A 17,560-nucleotide genomic window follows, 5' to 3' on the forward strand; every position below is an offset into this window, starting at 1 on the left:
AATTCTCGGCGAGAGGGCAGTCGGGGGTTCCGGAAGTCAACCAGTCTTCTGGGCTAAGGAGGTGATATCGGTCATTACAAGGAAACTACCCGCTGGCAAGTGACACACACATGGCTCACTGAACAATGATGTCAAACCCCGGCGGAGCCACGCACTGAGGTCGATCCTTCAGATAATGATGGTTGTGCCCCAATAATGGTGACATCCGTCTTGGAGATAGGCTCGGATAACTTCGCGTCCTGCAATTCTTGAGGATTGTTTTCGACGTCACCTTGCGCTTGACGGTGGGTACATCTGAACAAATGCCTGCGAAGGCATCAGTCCTGTGAGGAATTTGAAGATATTGATGAGGGACAGCACCTCAGTTTGCCCACGATCCGTAGCTGGCAGCTCGTGCTTCGCGCTGCTCCCGCCATGCCAGTGCCAGTCTCTTGGAAATTGGTTTCTCCATCCACAAAGCTCCGCTCTTCTTTCTCAGGCGGCGATGAGGCACTGTTGCTTACATGATCAGTAGAGGTCATTGAACAATTTATTGACCTACGGCTTATCCAAGTCTTCGAGGCGTGTACGGACATTCTCGGAGATTTCCTGGAAGGACCACCGAACCATAACCTTCTTGAATTCCTCCTCGCTAACCAGTAATTGAAGATCTTCCAAGACTCCCTCCAACATGTGGAGAACCGGTTTTCTGTCATACATGAAGCCAATAAAACTCTTCACGAAAATGTCCGTCAGTCATTATGGGTTTCAGGGATCAGTTGCACTGTCAACATACTAAGTAATTGAGATTGGTCTTGAGGTATTGATCGCTCCAAAGCGGAAGATTCAACGAATTATTTGTAGTAGAAGTTAATTTCGCTTCCTCGAGATAAGTCTTGAGTTTGCTCAGTGCGTCCTGAACGTGTTCCCACATGCGTTCCGCATCGAGTTCCGTGAATATCTCCAGAGCCAGAGCTGTGTAGATCATGGTCATGCGTAGACTAGGTTGAGTGGTGTAGCTCCACCAATTCACGGCTTTGACACGATTGATATCTATGTTAGAGGTCAGTCCGAACACTCGACGGTGAGACTGGGCAACCTGCTGACCAGTGTCAGTACTGATAGAGAAATACTCATCATATCGCCATATCAACTTGAGGATCTTCATGTTCAACTCGGTGTCGCGCGTGACGCCTTGGAGTCGCAAAAAATCGAACAATTGCACATACATTTCCATCCCTTTTTCGTCATCCCGAACGGCACCGAGCGAGTAGTCAAAGGCATCGAGGGCCTGGACTACACTGTTCTTCCTTTCGTCTCCGACCAGCTCCTTCATATCCGTCGATATGCGATCCGCGACGAGCTTGCCCATCTCGAGGAATATGTTGTTGTCCCGGATATCATGTCGTCACCGCGCAATGTCATCGTCTACTAGGGCGGGCGGTCTTCGTTCGCAGATGGTGACCACATTACTCATCGCTACGTCCGACTGCATGTCCTTCAGTGAGGTGCGTACGAGAGGTAGAAGAAGGTCGTAATCCTTGACGAGTGAAAACGCGTTCGCAATCATGGTCTTGTCAGTTGCCTGTCCGGCTTCGCTCCGTAGGTACGCTGTCTCTTCCGTTGCCCACCCATAGTAGCCGTACGTTTGGAGAGCTTGAAAGTCTTCCAATTGTTTTTTGAGTTGTTGCATCAGAGTCTCGAGAAACTCATCGATGCACGCCACTTGGTTCATGACCCACAGCCAAGTGCAGAACTGCGTCGTCGCCCAATAGAAGGACAACTTGATAGGTGCACACACCCAGCGCAGAAACAGAGACTGTGGGGAAATGAAGGGGCTGTATGCAAGGAAGACGGGTAAGATGGTGGTGACAGAGAGGAATGACAGGAGGACGGCGACGAGGATGAGTGATGGCATGGCAACTCTGACGCTGAGCTGCCAAAGGTATCCTACAAGGCCCACGAGGAATAATATGAGCGCGACCTGCAGCAAGACCGACGGAATGTCGATGAAAACTGCTAGTCCCCAGCTCCGGAAGGTTTGGTGACGCAGGTTCCACACCCGCAGTTGCTCGTGTGACCCGGTGCCAGATAATGCGACTGGGGTCAATAAGTTGTTCACCCACTGGTTAACCAGGATCGCGATTGATGCAGCAGCAAGACCGCACACCAGCGCCGCAAACCACAACGCTGCAACATATGCGTGCGCAGGGGCTATCTCGGGTATGTCGAACGGCGGCAAGGATGAAGGCAAGGGTTGCGAAGGGTTGCTATCGGTTTGGTTGACGAAACCTGCCAGTTGAAGCGAGATACGCTCGAGAATCTGCGTATTGTAGTCGGGCGCGGCAGGTTGCTGCATCATGGTGTAATACTGGACGCCGAAGCCAGTGACCACTGCGGCAAACAGACCAGCCTAGGGTGCCCCCGTGTCAGAGCAATGTCGTCGAAGACGGAAAAACATATACTTGCAAATGTCAGCAAGGAGTTGATTTCGTTTCGCCACCTCTTCACGCGTGCATTCTCATGGTCCCATATCTCCTTGGTCAACTGTGATAGATCCGACATCTGCCATCGACGCCGGAACGATGAATACACACCACTTCGGACGCGAGGCATAAAGTCCTACCTTCGGGTCTTCGCTCGATGGTGCCCGATAACCATGAACACTCGTATCCCCCATATTCTCAATGATCTCCCTCTACAGCGAATAATTAGCCTACATAGGACGTCATGGTACTGTGACACCCACCCAACTGTAAAATTGAGAGGCAGGGACCGGGTTTTGTCCGGGTGACGCATTCCTGGCACCAGCATGTTCATGCTGAGACTGATGGTCCGAGCCGCCCTGTTCTGTCTGCTCGCTCTCTGTATCAGGATCGCGAGACTCATCGAAGCCACACAGTTATGAGTACTGACCTGTACCGGATTATCTTCCTGCACGGAGATCTGGCCAGTCGAACCATTCGCACCAGAGGAGAGCGACATTCGGGGTCTTGGTACTCGGAGACTGGAATTGCAGTCGTGCGTTTCGTCTCAAGCCAAGCAGGAGAGAGGGCCACTTACACTGCGAGACGTCGAGCTTCTCACAAGGAGGGATTGGTCGGTTGTCTGGATAGCCCTGATATATCAGCACCGCATCGGATACGTCTGGACAAAGTTGAGACACACGCTGATGCAGCGGGTAGAGTGTCACCTATGGCGGGCGTCCGGAGTACGATGAAGGGACGACACATCCACGCATCGCCGCCATTCCCACAAAGACCAGCATAAAGACATGATACCGCACAAATCTGGTTAATGCATAAGACTGTGTGCGAGAGTTACCTCCACATAGATTACGAGGACCAAAGTGGAATGATACAAACGACCAAGGCGTCAGATGGTGGCAACGGAGAAAAAAGCCCAGATTGTCATACCGCTCATGGGATCGTTCGAACCGGAGACATGAGTACCAGCGCACTCCATCGCTGGTCAGCTTCTGAGAACCTGGGCTGAGGTATATGAGCGGTAGTGCACAATGTTCAAAAAGACAGAATTAGGTTCTTTTTTCTGAAGGGCCACTAGGTTCAATCGCCATCTGTTGCGTATGCGTCTTCTTCTATGCCTTTGTGTTCGGAAACTGAACGCCGTTCTGTCAGCAGAAGCTGACGTACGCTTGATTACATCTGTGGAAAGGGCGGTGTACAATTCCGCTCAGTCGCTGACGTTGAGCTGGGTTATGCATTGGATCATGAGCGCGCGCCTTCCAGTATGGCGTAAGAAGTCGACTTACCCAGAAACGGTTCGGAATGCTCAGATTTGCCTTGGAGACGTGGCAATGTTGCGAGCAATTGGTCCGTATTCATGTGAGCGTTCCGTGCGGTCCAACGCCACAGATGGACCACGCCGAAACGGGTCACGGAGCAAACGGGTAGAGCACTGGCAAACCGCATGTCAAACTGTTCTGTCGCCACTGCATGACTTGAAACCGATCCAATGGATCCTCACCTGTCTCGATGGCGCGGATCCAACCACAACATGGTGCGCCCGAGAGGAAATATATGAGTCTCTAGCAGAGGCATTTCGAATTTGAACAGTAGAAGCCCATCGAGAGAACGAACCAGTGAGCACCGCGGCTATATCAATCACCAGGAGCGCTGGCGAGACAACATATGCCAAGCGCGGAACTGCATGGGCTTTCAAGGCACCGACCTATGGATCAGTCACTTTACAGCGGAAGGAGAAGCACACAAAACTCACCCAGCACCAACTATGTCAGTCATATGACATGGGATCGCTGCCGGCGCCCTAGTACGATATTCCTAAGTAGTTGAGAACCCGTCAATCGGATAATACATAACTCGGCAATACCTTGCGATGTTGCTGGCTGAAACCCTCCAAGGAACACAGATGCTGGGCACGTCTCGCATTGCCCTGGCAAACCAGATGTTTGTCCGCGTTTACGATCTGCAACGGAGACTATGGCAAATTGTTGAGGGAACACGAGTTGCCTTCAATGTAAGGCGTTGGCCACTATTCCAATCGGAGGGGTTTCTACAGTATCTCCCCTGCAGATTGTGAAGTGCATCACCGAGGCCATGCGCATCATGGTCGCTCACCTGATGTCGACAAGTTGGTACGTCGGTACATGCAGTCCAACTCACGACGGTGTGTAACGGTCACTATAAGAACAGCGCGTGCCTAGGATGTTAATTTACATCGCAGCAGAGCAATAATTACGGGTGCTGGCGAAGGAGAAATGTTCTCCGATGGGACAATTTCACTACAATAGTGGGAAGGGACTAGTTTTACAAAGACCGCGTAGAAGAAAGGCAAAGAACAACTTCCGCATGCGATCTTCGCATGCAATGATCTTCGGATGGCAGGATGGCAGAGAGACAAGTATATTCCACTCACCGTTGATCAAACACGCATATACCCGTCTAGGGAACGCTGTGGCGGCAGGGAGCTTCCCAACGGGGAGAGGGACAGTAGCAAAATGCGAGCGGCGGTTACAAGGAGGGATGTAAAGCCTGACACGTCACTGAATCGTCGTACCGGTGTACGACCCGACGACCACCCGCTTTAGGTACATTGTCAAGGGTGCTCCTCGTATAGCTCTTCTGTTGCGGTAGTCCTGGTATCAGCGTAGTCTGTGCAGGCCAACGGGCTTCGCCAACAGATGAGAGATTTCGACAAGGGCCGATAACAAGGCAGTGTCATGGTTGGGCACTGTCGTCGCTCACGCGACGGGTAACAGAGGTGCGTCAGAACAGAGTGTAGGGCCCGGGAGGAGACGATCAAAAGACGGCCGAGAAAGTATCGCAAGGCAAGTCATGGCATTTGTGGTGCACATCAGGAGGCGAAGACGACCACATCAGCGCGACGGATGGGAGGGAAACGAGCGAGACGATGGTGGACGTCGAGTACGAAGTAAGTATGTAGCTCAGTTGAGTTTATAGGCATTGAGGCAGGATAACGCTGGGTTAACAGGCTAATAAATGGGTTATCGGAAGTTGTCGCGAAGGATTCTGCCTGGCAACGCTCCTGAATGATTACGTAAGGACCCTTGCAGTCCTGCGGTTGCGAGCAAGTTAAGACTTGGTTAAGACTTGCTCCTCATCGTCGTCCTCGTCCTCGTCCTCGAGCTGCACGACGCTTTCGCCCTGTTGCATGTCGATGGCATCTGCAGCCACGCAGGAAAGTACAGGTGCGGATTACCCCTTCGGCTACCATTGTGCGCCGCGTGAAAGAAGCGAGAGCTAATCCGGACGCCGTAGACATCCCTCGCCTTTCTCTCTCCGTTGACCATATCGCATCGTCGTCGCCGTTTCCATCGCCAGGCTCACCATTTATACCTCCACCACGCTTGAGTGCGCACGAATTCGCCCTACGAACACCACTGCAGATGCGCAACAACGTCCACAAAAAGCGTCCGTCAACCGAGCTGCCATCCACGCCTGCTTCGGCAGCACTGTCGCCGACGATGGCAACGGCAGCGGGGGGATCGAGACATGTTGACGACGACGTGACGCCGACGACGGCGTCCATGAAGACCGCGTTCGACCGCACGGGTCCCTCTCCACCTACGACCCCCACACCGAGCGAGGCCGGTCCCAATCCGCTCACACCACCGGCCACACCCAAGATCACCATTCCAGAGCCCATGCCCAGCCCAGCTCTGGGATCGCTCCCAGACGTCGCGCGCCCCACTGCGCTCAATCTCTCCCGCGTCTCCTCCCAGCGCGACTCCCTCACCTCGTCCCGCCCAGCACCCCCAAGCCCCGCACTCTCCCGGCGCACCTCTGCTGCGCTCTCACGCCGCTCCTCCACACGCTCCCGGCGCGCATCCAGGCTCCCCGCAGAGGCCTCCGCGTCCGCCCCGCCCACGCCCACGCCCGCACCCGAGAAGGAGAAGAAGCGCAAGTCCTTCCTCGTCAAGATCCGCGACTTTGCCTTCTCGCGCAACGACGACCGCCACGTCGGCAAGGGCGTCGACGTCCCGCGCCCCAACCGCGTCCGCCGCAGCACTGCTAGCACCTCCTCCACCAGCTCCAATGCGTCCGGCATCCCCGAGGACGAACCTGATTCCGGCTGGGGCTCCTTCCGGTGGAACACCCTCAGCGCTCACCTCTGGCCGCACGACACCGTCCGCGATTCCGTCGCCAGCGCAGACGCGGGTGGGCCCTCGCGCACAGACTTTGAGCGCAATTTCGACGTGTCTTCGCCCTCGGAGGAGGTCCCCGACCCATACCAGCAGGGGGAAGACGAGGAGGAGTACGTTCAGCCCGGCGAGGAGGGTCCGCTCGTTCCAGGCATCTATCGCGCCATGTTTGCGTTCGAACCGGAGGGCACGGCGGAGATGGCGCTCGAGGAAGAGCAGATCGTCAGGATCATTGGCAGGGGTGGTGGTGTCGGGTGGGCGATCGTGGAGAATGAGGACGGCGGGCATGCGCTCGTGCCGGAGAGCTATTTGGAGCTTGTACAGGCTGAGGAGGGCGAGGCTGAGGACTGATGCGGTGTATTGATGCTTGGCTCGCGCGGGCGTGGGCGGGCAGTGTAGATGGATCTCCAGCCTGTCGAGATGCTCTCGGAGTCGTGCTGAGCAGTCGAAGTGTTACATTGTTGTCTCAGTATTAACAAAGCCTGTCTTATATCCCCAGTACATCCCAGGGAACTTGTGTATACCGTATTACAACAACTGGTCGGTATAGACACAGTCTATGCTTCTGTCATACCCGGGTTCCAGGAAGACATCTCCCATCCATCGCGTGATGGCATGGCTGATGAACGAGCACGCCCTTCGCTACCAGTGTTTGCGTTAGCTGAAGTAGGTAGGCAAGACGTACGCCAGCTTCTGGCGGTCCTCCTCCTTTTGCTGCTGCGACCGCGGCATGATGGAGTATTGCATCGACCCTTGCTCCTCCTTAAGTAGGCTTCCTTCCACTGCGGCACCGTGAAGTTCCTCGAGTATTCGCGCGGCTACATGGCGCGACAGACGTGCGTTCTCCTGCAGGGTCATAAATACCTCTGCCGCAGTCACCGACTCCTCACCTTCGCGCCACGAGTCGTAGTCCGTAGAGGTCGCAATCAGTGCGTAGCTACGGAAGAACATGAATTGCATGTATAGCACGACACAACGAAGACGCACCTCAGCTCGGCCTCTCTCGCAAGCTTCGCCTCGGGAAGCACGCTCATGTTAATCACGTCCGCGCCCCACGCGCGGTACATCCTGCTCTCCGCCCGCGTCGAGAATTGCGGGCCCTCCATGCACACGACGCACTTCTCCGTGTGCAGCTGCGGCACGCGCTTGCCCTCCTGAACTGCGGCCTTCCCATCCTCTTCTAGCACGGCCCTCACGCGGCTCTCTAGCCAGCCAACCAAGCCCCGGGCGAACGGGTCGCCGAAGGCTGCGTGTGCTACGACGCTGGTTCCTTCGAAGAAGCTTGCGGGACGTATGCCCTTCGTGCGGTCGATGATCTGCGTAGGTAGGATGAAGTCCCCCGGTGCGATCTCTTCGCGCAGGGAGCCTACTGCTGAGAAAGCGAGTACGGCGCGCACACCCAGTGACTTGAGGGCAGCTATGTTAGCACGCGAAGGGACGGCAGATGGGTTGATGGTATGTCCGGTGCCATGACGAGCGAGGAACGCGACAAGGGTGCCCGACGGGAGGGTACAGATGGTTATGGGTGAGCTAGGGAACCCCCAGGGCTACTTACTGCACATTAGCTTATTACATCGATGCATGAAGGCAAGACTCATACCGTCTCAGGGTTGACGTGCTTGCTATTGGACAGCAAACAATCAATCCGTCGTCTCTGTGGTGTGCGAGTCCCTTGACTCACACAAATGTGAGGTTGTCCAGATGGTACAGCCCGCTGCCTCCAATCACTCCAACAAGCACTGCGACATGAAAACATGCGAGTCCATCAGTGAACATGCACCCCATAGATTCCCAGGAAGTTCACCATTTTCGGAACTCATCTCAACTGAAGTCCCTCGGGGTCGATACTTTGTCGGTTGCCTGGCACGCAGAACGGGCTGCTTGAGATGGGAGTATGAAGGCAACGAACGACAGCTACTGCTTCTGGCGAAGACGACCGAGTGTGTTGGACCTGAGAGCCTCGGTGCAAGCATTTAATTATGCTGGAAGAAATTTAACTTCGTGATCTCGAGCGATCTGCGACTATCATGGCTAGATTCGATCTCGCGCAAACGCTGTGACGTAGTTTCCGCTTTGGAAACAACAGTCTATTGACCTATCGTGCACATGAGGCGCAGTTACATGACAATTACAGCCCGATCTAAGAATACAACAAGATGTACATACGTGATCGATCTATTGAGCTTCTGTGCGAACTACATATCTCATAAAGGTGAAAACGACAAACGTGCATATGCTGCACGCGTACTAAGTGCACAGGTGCATGCGCTGAGGGAAAGTGAGGGAGGAAAATTACTTCTTCCGGAGGTTCGCTTCTGCAATCTGCTCCAGACTCATGTTCACAAGCCGTTCGAATCCCATTGGGTGCTCGCGCTCGACATGACCAGCAAGTGTGTCCCAAGACGAGTCGGTCGAGAATGACGCGACGCGGAAGGTCCGGTCTTTTTCGTGCCGACGCCTGTAGAGCCAGTAACACATCAGCAAACAGAGTGATATATACTACGCAGCGTGGGGACGTACTTGCACATAACGCAGGTGTACCGCGATCCGGCTTCGTCGTACGCAAGGTGGATGTGCGAGATGGTGAGCGACCTTCGGAGGGGTGGGCGCTGCACAGGTGCAGATGCTTCCGGCTTCAAAGGTTTGAATACGGAAGGCTTCGGAGGCACAGGTGTATTCGACTTTGTAGGCACCATCGGTTTGTTGGGAAGCGAATGTACCCTGAATGGAGGCATAGGTCGGCCCCGGCCTGCAGTCGATCCCGCCGTACCACGGGGAAGCGGACAAGGCAAACGCGGTGACTCTACTTTTGGCGTTGGCGTCCGTAGAGGTTCATTTTGAGCGGATAGTGTAGGTTTTGGGGAGGGAGCCAGCTGTGGCGACGCATGTGCTTCTTCTTTGATCTCCTCTTCCTCCTCTTCCTCCTCTTCCCGCATTGCTATATGCATCGGTTCTTGCAGCCCGGCACCTTGCTGACCGGTATGATCACCCGGCCCAGACGTTACGTCTGGCTTCATCTCGCCTTGGAGCTCCTTCAGATCCGGCTTCGACTCTGAGGGAGTGGCATCGGATGTTGTCATGTGCGCATTCCTCTCGTCTACAAGCGTTTGGTCGGGATCGGCATCTCGCTCCGCGGGAGGAGCGGTTTCAGGTGTGGAGGTGAGACCCATGAGCAGGGGCGCAGCGCCGAACTCATGAATGGCCATCGACGAAGAGGACGGGCGTTCGGGCGAGGGATCTCTAGCTTGAGGGCCTCGTTCGCTAGCGCAGAGCTCCTCCGTTCTCCTCCTCTTCAGAGCACTCATCTCGTCCAACATCGGCGGACTCGCCGGCCTTTTCCTGTCTGTTGTAGCTAGTGGGCTCGGTGCTCCATCTGACATCGTGAGGTCGATGACTTCCGACATGTCCCTCTCTGGCGCTACTGGCTCCATATCGACGGTCCCCACTTGCGACTGTGGCGTCGCCAGCCCCATGAAGGTCTCACTGGCTGTTGGCAGGGACGATTGTCGTTCTGTCGCGGAGTGCTCGTGCCTGGTCTCGCTTCCCAGCTGTGTGCCAGAAAACGGATCGGGAAGGCCTGCCAGTTTCGGCAGCGCAGAGACCATCTCGGGCCACGTTGTACTCGTCCCCGAAGTTTGAAGGAGTGCCTATATGCGGGATAAGCTGAATGCGCTTGATCAAGAACAGGATTTACACACCTGCTTGCTTATCTTTGCCTTCAGCTCTGTGAGCTCCTGCTCAACCTGCATTCGCCTGTCGTGTTCACCCCTGACCTCTGCCAGTGCTATTCACCGAACCATGAGCATGACACCCTTCTACCAATTCGAGAGAGCACGCACCACTAGACAGTAGCGAATCCCCTGTCATCGTCGGGTTGCTCTCCTTCCGCTCCCGTTCACTCAAATGCACGTCCCGCGAGAGCTTCGCCACCACCTCCTTCAGCTGCCAATTCTCCACCCTCAGACTCTCCCGCTCTCCCTTCACCTGCTGGAGCTCCGTCTGCGTCGCATTCAGCTGGTGGCGCAGCATTGCGCACGCGGTCGCGAGGTCCTTCGCCGCATTGAACGCCACGGCCACCGCCGCCTGCTCCTTCGCCACCGCCGCGCGCGCAGCGCCCGCCGCCTGCCTCTCCGCCTCCGCCGCCGTGAGCGCAATAGCCTTCCCGGCCAGTAAGGTGTCCCGCTCGGCGGCGACCGCCACATACCTTTGCTCGAGCTGCAGCGCGTACGCCTTCACGGGGGCGAGCTCCCGCGCGAGATGCACCTCCGCGGCGTGCACGAGCTCCGCGAAGTGCTTCCCAAGTGAGTTAAACGTCAGCCGCGCGTGCTCCGGTGGGTCCCATTGGGAGATGGAGTAAGCCACTCGGGTTTCTGGCTCATTCTGCGGAGGCGCGTGTCTCTGCTGCTCTGCTGAAGCCGGACCGGGAGTTGCGGGCTGGAACTGTTGCGCGGACGCTGACGGCGACGCGGGACCCGCGACAGACTCAGAGAGGGATATCGTCATGTGTCGGCTGTGTTCCGATGCTCGAGGTATGTTGGGCGAGAACGGAGGCCTCGGCTGTGCTGCCGAGGAACCCGTGTTCCCGCTGTGTGACTGCACGGAATGTGTGGGTGTCTGGAACTGTGTGCTGTCACGCCTCTCCGGATGCTGTCTAGCTGGCGGGGCGGGCTGCCTTTGCGAGACTAGGACGTGACTGTGGTGACGCGAGAGGTCGGGCGGCTGCCCTTGAATGGCTCCTGGACCATGGCTACCGCCATGCGAACCAGAGTGTTGAGGCGCATACATTGATCCGCGTTGGAACGCTACTCCGGGCTGCTGTGCCACAGACAATGATTGGCTTCGTGGGTGCGAAGTCGAGTGTTGCGGTTGCAGCTGTGGGGATCCTTGGTGAGGATACGCTTGAGGAGGAGGTCCACCGCCGAATTGCGCCAAAGGAACTCTATAACGCGGAAAAGAGCTCGAAGACGGCGATTGGATATGTGGATGCTGCGCTGCATTAAAGTGAGTCGGCTGCGTCGACGGACCTGCGATGCAAAGGGGATGAGCGCGTGTCGATATAGTAAGTGATGTCGTTTTGTTGCTTGTAAGATGCGCAATGGAACTTGGCCAACGAAATGATACTAGGAGAACCTTTGTCTCGCGACTATCACTGTTGTGAGACGCTCCCCTGTGTCAAGTATAAGTTTGCATGCCAATGCTTTGATTCACTGGACGTCGCTCGGTATGAGGTTGAGTGGCGATACGCGATAGAAGTCCTCGCTAGGACTCATCTTGTGATTGCACACAAGCAGCACAAAAGCAGCAAGACGACATCATGAGGACAGAGGGCTTACCAGGAGATAGCGGCGAATACTGAGGCAAAGCTGCTACCGGTCGATGATGGGGGGAGCTCGCGGAAGCAGGTGGTGTGGGAAGCACTGAGTTGGACGGACCAGCAGCGGTGGTATTCAACCTTGAGAGGTGCCCGGTAGACGATCCCTGTTGAGGCGCCTGCATCGCGTCGGTTTGGTTGCGTCGAGTGGAGGTACCGTATGGGCGTTAATGAGCGGGATCGGCCTGTGCGTTATAAGGTGGTGGGCGTCGGTACACGAGGGCTACGTGTCAATCGAGAGGCTTGCGCAGGTGAAGAAAGGGAAACAGACGTGATCGGCGAGGAAGAGCGGGTAAGGAATGGCGGATGTTTGGATAAATACACCCGGCGTATGCAGCAAGGTGCTCGGCACGCCGCTCGGCGATCAACGACTGAGAAAACGTTGAGGATGCGAGGCCGGTTAGGATGCGGATGGTTGTCGATGAAAACGCGCGAGGGGCGAGAGCATGCTTGACGTACGCTGCTAGAGTCTACTTGAGTCTCGAGATGGACGATGGGGACTAACCCGTTTTTGGTAAGCGTGGTTTTGGCGGCTTCTGAGATCTCGATCACAGATGGTTCCGGTTCCGCTCGATCTCCGCGCTCCCGCCGTCCGGCAGGTCGCCACATCCCTGCCACATCCCTTCCGCCGTGCCACCGTCCGCGACCGACGACCGTGTTCAACGATGTCCAACCCCCAAGTTCATAACTGGCTGCAGTCCCGTCCCCTTTCTGCTCCGTTGTCGAAGAAATATCCATAAATACTGAGCTTGGTCGCAGAGACTGTCGCGGTGCGCGTCCAGGAATGACTTGTCTCAACAGTTCAACAACTGTACACGACGATCTCAGTGCGACCGCCATTTTCTCTATTCATTGTCCCGACCAGCTGACAAGGGGCGCAGGCACTGTGGTGATCATGCGCTGATCCTTTCTTCGTCCCGTCTACTCATGAACGCCTTCGCATCCATTGTGTGAGTCATATCGCTTATATTACGATGCCGTGTTCATCTTCCTCGTGCGACGACAGGCATTCTATGCTTCCTGGAGCGAAAGGAGCATGCTGGAGTCAGAGCTCTACCATCATGATAAGTACGGCATCAACCCATCATGTTCACCGTGCCTCCTCGAACCTTCTGATGGTCTGGCCTCACGATACCATCATCTTCCAACGAACGGGGATTCTCGATGGTTCTGGTCAACGTGCGTACCCTCTGTATCCTCCGTACCCCGATCCTCTCTAAAAGTGAGCTAGTCCTCGAGCCAGTGGCTGTGTTACCATCTGATACGCACAGATGTCGCTCGTCTCTCAGCTTGTCCTTTCCTGGTGCAGCGGACCCGTCGGAGGCTCGCAGTGTAGAGCGAGGTACGGCGTCATGAAGGTCGATGCAAGGTCCGCTGCTACGATTGAAGCTTGCTTCTCTCTCCTTAAGGCAGGCCCGACGGTAATTTCGGTGACAGGCGTGTGAGGGAGTGTGCGCTAAAAGCGTACGTGTCCGTCCTCCTCTTGACGTAGAGTAGAATCCGAGAAGACAGGTTCTAAGGCAATGCGAGACGCTGCAGCGCATACAAAACGCCGTCTGCACGGCAGCACGTCGCCTTCTACCCCCCACCATCAAGGATTGGCGTAGGCATGGCAGTTAGGTATGTCACGGTTATAAAGAAAGTGCTCCTGGTGTTTCACTCAACGCCGACGTTCAGACGCATAATTTGGTACATCTTCATCGGCTGCGTTGTATGTGCAATCATAGTATCGGTCGTCGTGCTGCCACTTGCCCTTCCGGTCGCGCTTGGTGCGATCGGCTTCCTCGCTAGGGGTGTTCTGCGAGGTGCGCAGCACTCAAGTAAGACCACGTCGGATAGTCACTAACCGTCGATGGGCCTACAGGTTCGATCGCAGCGGGCATACAATCGTCGATCGGTCCCGTCTCTGCAGGCTCTCCCTTCGCGCTCGCTCAGTCTGTAGCGATGGGCGGCGCGATCCCCGCACTCTGGTCATCCGGTGCCACAGTAGTTGGCGGAGCGGTAGGAGGTCTGCTGGGTTGGACGGCTGCTTGGCTCGAGCCCATTTTCGCTCTCCACACCAGGTATGCGATGCGTGGGGCTAAGACGGTCCTGAGTCGCGCAACGCGGGGTGTAAGGCGTCTCGTGTCGTGTGTGCGGTCTCGCCTTTAGGGCGGAGCTGTATGCCTGGAGTATGTCTTACGCCGTACCGTATGCTGCTTTTATCTACGTGTAGCATTCATTGTGACTTCTATCGATAGCATGTGTGCCACACGTCCACACGTCCACGCGAAGATGTAGAGATTCAGCCTCTAAGTGGGTGCCATATGCAAATATTGGCTAGCCGGATCGCTGCGACCATTGTGTTCAAGCGGGTAGTATGTATTTAAACTCGAGCTCGCTGTCGAGTCAATTGATAGTGCTCCGACACGACTGGTGCTACACGGGGCATCCTATCTTGTTAGCTATGCGCCACTTAAAAGGCCTCAAAACCTCATGTCTCTAAACCAACCGAAGGAAGCTGCTACCACGGATTCAAGCACGTATTTTGCACGAGGCCGGTGAGATCATGAGTGAGCTTCCACTGCAACCCAAGCTTCGATTATGTAGGACGGCATGGGACAGACGATTCATCCTGCGGATGACTGTACAAGTTGTCTTGACCAGGATTTGCCGTGAAGTAGAAAGCCTTTACAAAGTCGCCATTCGGTGATTCGTTTTGGTTTTAACTAATTGACCTAAGGTACCGATCCGCCCCGCCCTATGTAACATCCGATGGCGACGTTCCTGATGTACTCCCGAGACACACAAATTTGTCATACTCCTTCGAGAGCCTTCTCGTGAACTTGGGACGGCGGCCTGAACACCATCTGGCTTTCCGCGCCCACAGAAGAGTCCACGGTGTGCATCTCCTCGTCAGAAGACTCATGCTTGAGATGCACCTCCATTTCCACCACACGACGCGCGTCCGTCATTCCCGACTCTCCGTCTCCTGCCTCGTTGAAGTGGTGCCCTGTGCAAATAACACCGAAGAAACGGCCATGTCGACGGTGTCCTTTCCCCAGGCTCTCCTGGTAATGATGCGATATACGATCAACATTGGCGCTAGGCACTGCGCGTAGAATATTCATATCAGTCCGATGAGAGACACCTGCATCAACTCACTGACACGTCCCCATAGATGTCTCCGAAAATGATCGCCGTCTGGCTATTCCGAGCGTAAGGTATTATGAACATAATCCCTGCTAGGCTGTATAGGGCCGCAGATTCGACGAAGATGGCCGTCAGGCCGGTGTACAACTTGGAGTTTTCCGGCCCGAGTACGGCACTGACTCCTTTGGACATGTAGAGCATGCGTGCACAGATGAGAATGGTGACGATTATGTTCAAGCTGACGGTCAGTGCGTAGTAAGATGTGCCGAAATCCACGGCGATTCCCTCAAAGAAGTCGCCGTTCGGTGAGCCAGCCGCAATGAGTGTAAAGACGGCCACGACTGAAACAGAGTCGAGTTCATGTCAGTGTTCTTGGAGAAGATACCAGTGATAGATATACTCGCCTATAGATGCAATGAAGATAAGCAGGGGTACCACAACGATCACGTATGATGAGCCCCAGAGGATGAAGCACCGATACTAGTAGAGCTAACACAAACATTAGAACACTGACGGAGCCCATTCAGCGCATTTGCCCATGAGCATTAGTGAGCCGAGGCATCCATTAAGCCCATGCCATCGAGCAGCCGACGCCGGCCGATGTGTCCTCTTCCGCCTATGGGGTTTGGGCAGCCGGCGGTCCATCAGCAAATCTGCGCGGGTTCTGAGGGCGCCTGAGGGATCTGAGGCGTCTGATCCGGTGCCTGAGAGCTCTATCGCATCTGACGCAATCGGGCGTCTATGGCCGCGCTGTTCGTCCCTCTGCGTCTGCTCGTTCCGTGCTCGTTCTCTCAGAGCGACGCAGTCCACTCAGACCCGTCAGACCCGTCAGACCCTCCAGGCGCGACCTCAAGCCACCCGCATCGAATCTCCCCAAAGTCCACTAGGCGCCTGCCCTAAACTGTGCCACGTTGGCACCTCGCCACGTCATCGTTCCCTCGCCTCTCTGTTGTGTTACTCGCCTTTCAACTTCCCCATCTCTTGACTTGTTGCACTGTGTTGTTCGTCGCTGACACGCAGCGGCTGCAGAAGCCTGTCGCGACGTGCGACGCGTCCGGAAGGGTGCACAAGCGCCGGCTTGCCCGCAGCCACGATGTGCGGCTACGATGCACAGCAAGCAGGCACCACTGCATCGACGTGTGCGCCGCGCCTCCCACCTCCGCCATGTCTCCCTCGCCTCCCTCGCCTCCCTTCTCACTGCCTCTTCACTCTTTTACTTCTACATACACCGACCCTTGGGCAGCCCACAAACTTGCAGTGCATCGGCCAAATGCATGCAGATGAGGATTCTATGTCGAACAGGGTCACGCGTAGGGTGGATAGCGGTCGGATGAAGCAGAGATGAGACCGAATAAGTAAGTTCCTTTTCCCTTCACTCTCCCGCGTTGCCTAGTCATTTATGTACTGTCACATGTCGCCTGCTGCCCGCTGCGGGCTCACACTGGCAGATGCTGGCTGAGTCACAATCCGACAAAACCCGCCATGCCTCGCCGACATGACCCCTATACGCCGGTTTTGCACGCCCACAGCGGCGCTGTAGGTGGGCTGCCTACCTCGTCTCGGACGCATCAGAAGTGTTCCGAGGTCGTGACGACCCCGCACAAGAGCGGGTTCGTCACCTCGTGCTCTATGCCCGCCGCCACGTCACCGCCTTCATTGTCAACCATACCTCCACCATCGCGCCACCCCGCCCTCTATGCCTTGCGGACGCACCGAACACAGGCCGAGCAGAACCTCACACACAAGACGACCCCGCATCACAGCGGGCGTCCATTCGCATCGTACGTCCCTAGCCCGTCACGCGTCTCGCACGCATCACAAGTATGTCGCGGTCTTGGCATAAACGACGGGTGACCCGCAGAAGAGTGGGACCGTCTGTCCGTTTGCCACCGCCTTCCCAGTCCGCCCCCGCTGTCCCAGCGTCCCAGGCATCCCGGCGCGACAACGGGACATCTGGTCGCAGACTCGGGCCCTCCCCGCCATGCCTCAGCCCTCCTACCTCGCCGCCCCGCGCTCTGCAGCTCTCGGACGCGCCAAACTCATGCCGAGCACGCAGCACGTACCCATGACGACCCCGCGGAAGAGCGGGGTTGTTTATTCATGGCCGCCGCCTTCCCAGTCCTCCCCTGCCGTCCTACCATTTCGGACGCGTGCGATGCGTGCCGAGGACCTACCGCGCATGCCAGGCGACCCCGCACCACAACAGGTCATCTAGTCGCGAGCTTGGGCCCTCCGCGCCACGCCACCGCCTTCTCGCCCTGCCACAGCCCTCCTACATCGCCGCGCCGCCCTCTACTCATATGGCGTTGAACGTGTGGATGAGCAAGCAGACGGCGGGAAAGCGGGCAGGCGAGTGGGCGGGCGAGCGGGTGGGTGAGCGGGCAGGCGAGCGAATGAGCGGACAAGGATGGCTCACGAATGGAAGGTGGGCACGG

At 56.2% G+C, this 17,560-nt stretch overlaps 6 protein-coding genes across 6 annotated transcripts; 2 read left to right on the forward strand and 4 right to left on the reverse strand.

Moving 5' to 3' along the window:
* Positions 1-1,098: 1,098 nt before the first annotated feature.
* B0H18DRAFT_502378 (uncharacterized protein) lies at positions 1,099-3,322 on the reverse strand. Its single transcript, XM_048038335.1, has 7 exons — positions 3,148-3,322; positions 3,043-3,087; positions 2,896-2,986; positions 2,729-2,833; positions 2,606-2,677; positions 2,449-2,544; positions 1,099-2,392 (listed from the first exon to the last, which is right to left on the reverse strand). The coding sequence occupies exons 3-7, from the start codon at positions 2,962-2,964 to the stop codon at positions 1,388-1,390; spliced, it is 1,347 nt and encodes a 448-aa protein (XP_047891565.1). The 5' UTR covers positions 2,965-2,986; positions 3,043-3,087; positions 3,148-3,322; the 3' UTR covers positions 1,099-1,387.
* A 1,972-nt stretch (positions 3,323-5,294) lies between these two features.
* On the forward strand, positions 5,295-6,973 carry B0H18DRAFT_1085807 (uncharacterized protein; the record flags this gene model as incomplete). The annotated part of the gene is made up of 2 exons (XM_048031962.1): positions 5,295-5,391; positions 5,739-6,973. 2 exons carry the CDS (start codon positions 5,295-5,297, stop codon positions 6,971-6,973), a joined length of 1,332 nt encoding a protein of 443 aa, XP_047891566.1.
* Positions 6,974-7,126: 153 nt separating this feature from the next.
* On the reverse strand, positions 7,127-8,587 carry B0H18DRAFT_502437 (Methylthioadenosine phosphorylase). Its single transcript, XM_048038336.1, has 5 exons — positions 8,427-8,587; positions 8,304-8,361; positions 8,223-8,244; positions 7,610-8,169; positions 7,127-7,559 (listed from the first exon to the last, which is right to left on the reverse strand). Exons 1-5 carry the CDS (start codon positions 8,440-8,442, stop codon positions 7,280-7,282), a joined length of 936 nt encoding a protein of 311 aa, XP_047891567.1. The 5' UTR covers positions 8,443-8,587; the 3' UTR covers positions 7,127-7,279.
* A 327-nt stretch (positions 8,588-8,914) lies between these two features.
* Positions 8,915-11,125, reverse strand: B0H18DRAFT_1120718 (uncharacterized protein; the record flags this gene model as incomplete). The annotated part of the gene is made up of 4 exons (XM_048034192.1): positions 8,915-9,080; positions 9,143-10,269; positions 10,321-10,406; positions 10,462-11,125. The coding sequence occupies 4 exons, from the start codon at positions 11,123-11,125 to the stop codon at positions 8,915-8,917; spliced, it is 2,043 nt and encodes a 680-aa protein (XP_047891568.1).
* Positions 11,126-13,476: 2,351 nt separating this feature from the next.
* Positions 13,477-14,319, forward strand: B0H18DRAFT_502484 (uncharacterized protein). Its single transcript, XM_048038337.1, has 3 exons — positions 13,477-13,613; positions 13,671-13,798; positions 13,858-14,319. The coding sequence occupies exons 1-3, from the start codon at positions 13,603-13,605 to the stop codon at positions 14,142-14,144; spliced, it is 426 nt and encodes a 141-aa protein (XP_047891569.1). The 5' UTR covers positions 13,477-13,602; the 3' UTR covers positions 14,145-14,319.
* Positions 14,320-14,943: 624 nt separating this feature from the next.
* Positions 14,944-15,554, reverse strand: B0H18DRAFT_1183390 (uncharacterized protein; the record flags this gene model as incomplete). Its single annotated transcript, XM_048035988.1, has 3 exons — positions 14,944-15,084; positions 15,138-15,466; positions 15,530-15,554. Coding segments are annotated over 3 exons (495 nt in total), but the record flags the coding sequence as incomplete, so codon positions are not given.
* Between the last annotated feature and the right edge of the window lie 2,006 nt (positions 15,555-17,560).

Source organism: Fomitopsis serialis (genome assembly GCF_022376445.1).
Source record: "Fomitopsis serialis strain Sig1Antser10 chromosome Unknown B0H18scaffold_51, whole genome shotgun sequence".
NCBI classification, from domain to species: domain Eukaryota; kingdom Fungi; phylum Basidiomycota; class Agaricomycetes; order Polyporales; family Fomitopsidaceae; genus Fomitopsis; species Fomitopsis serialis.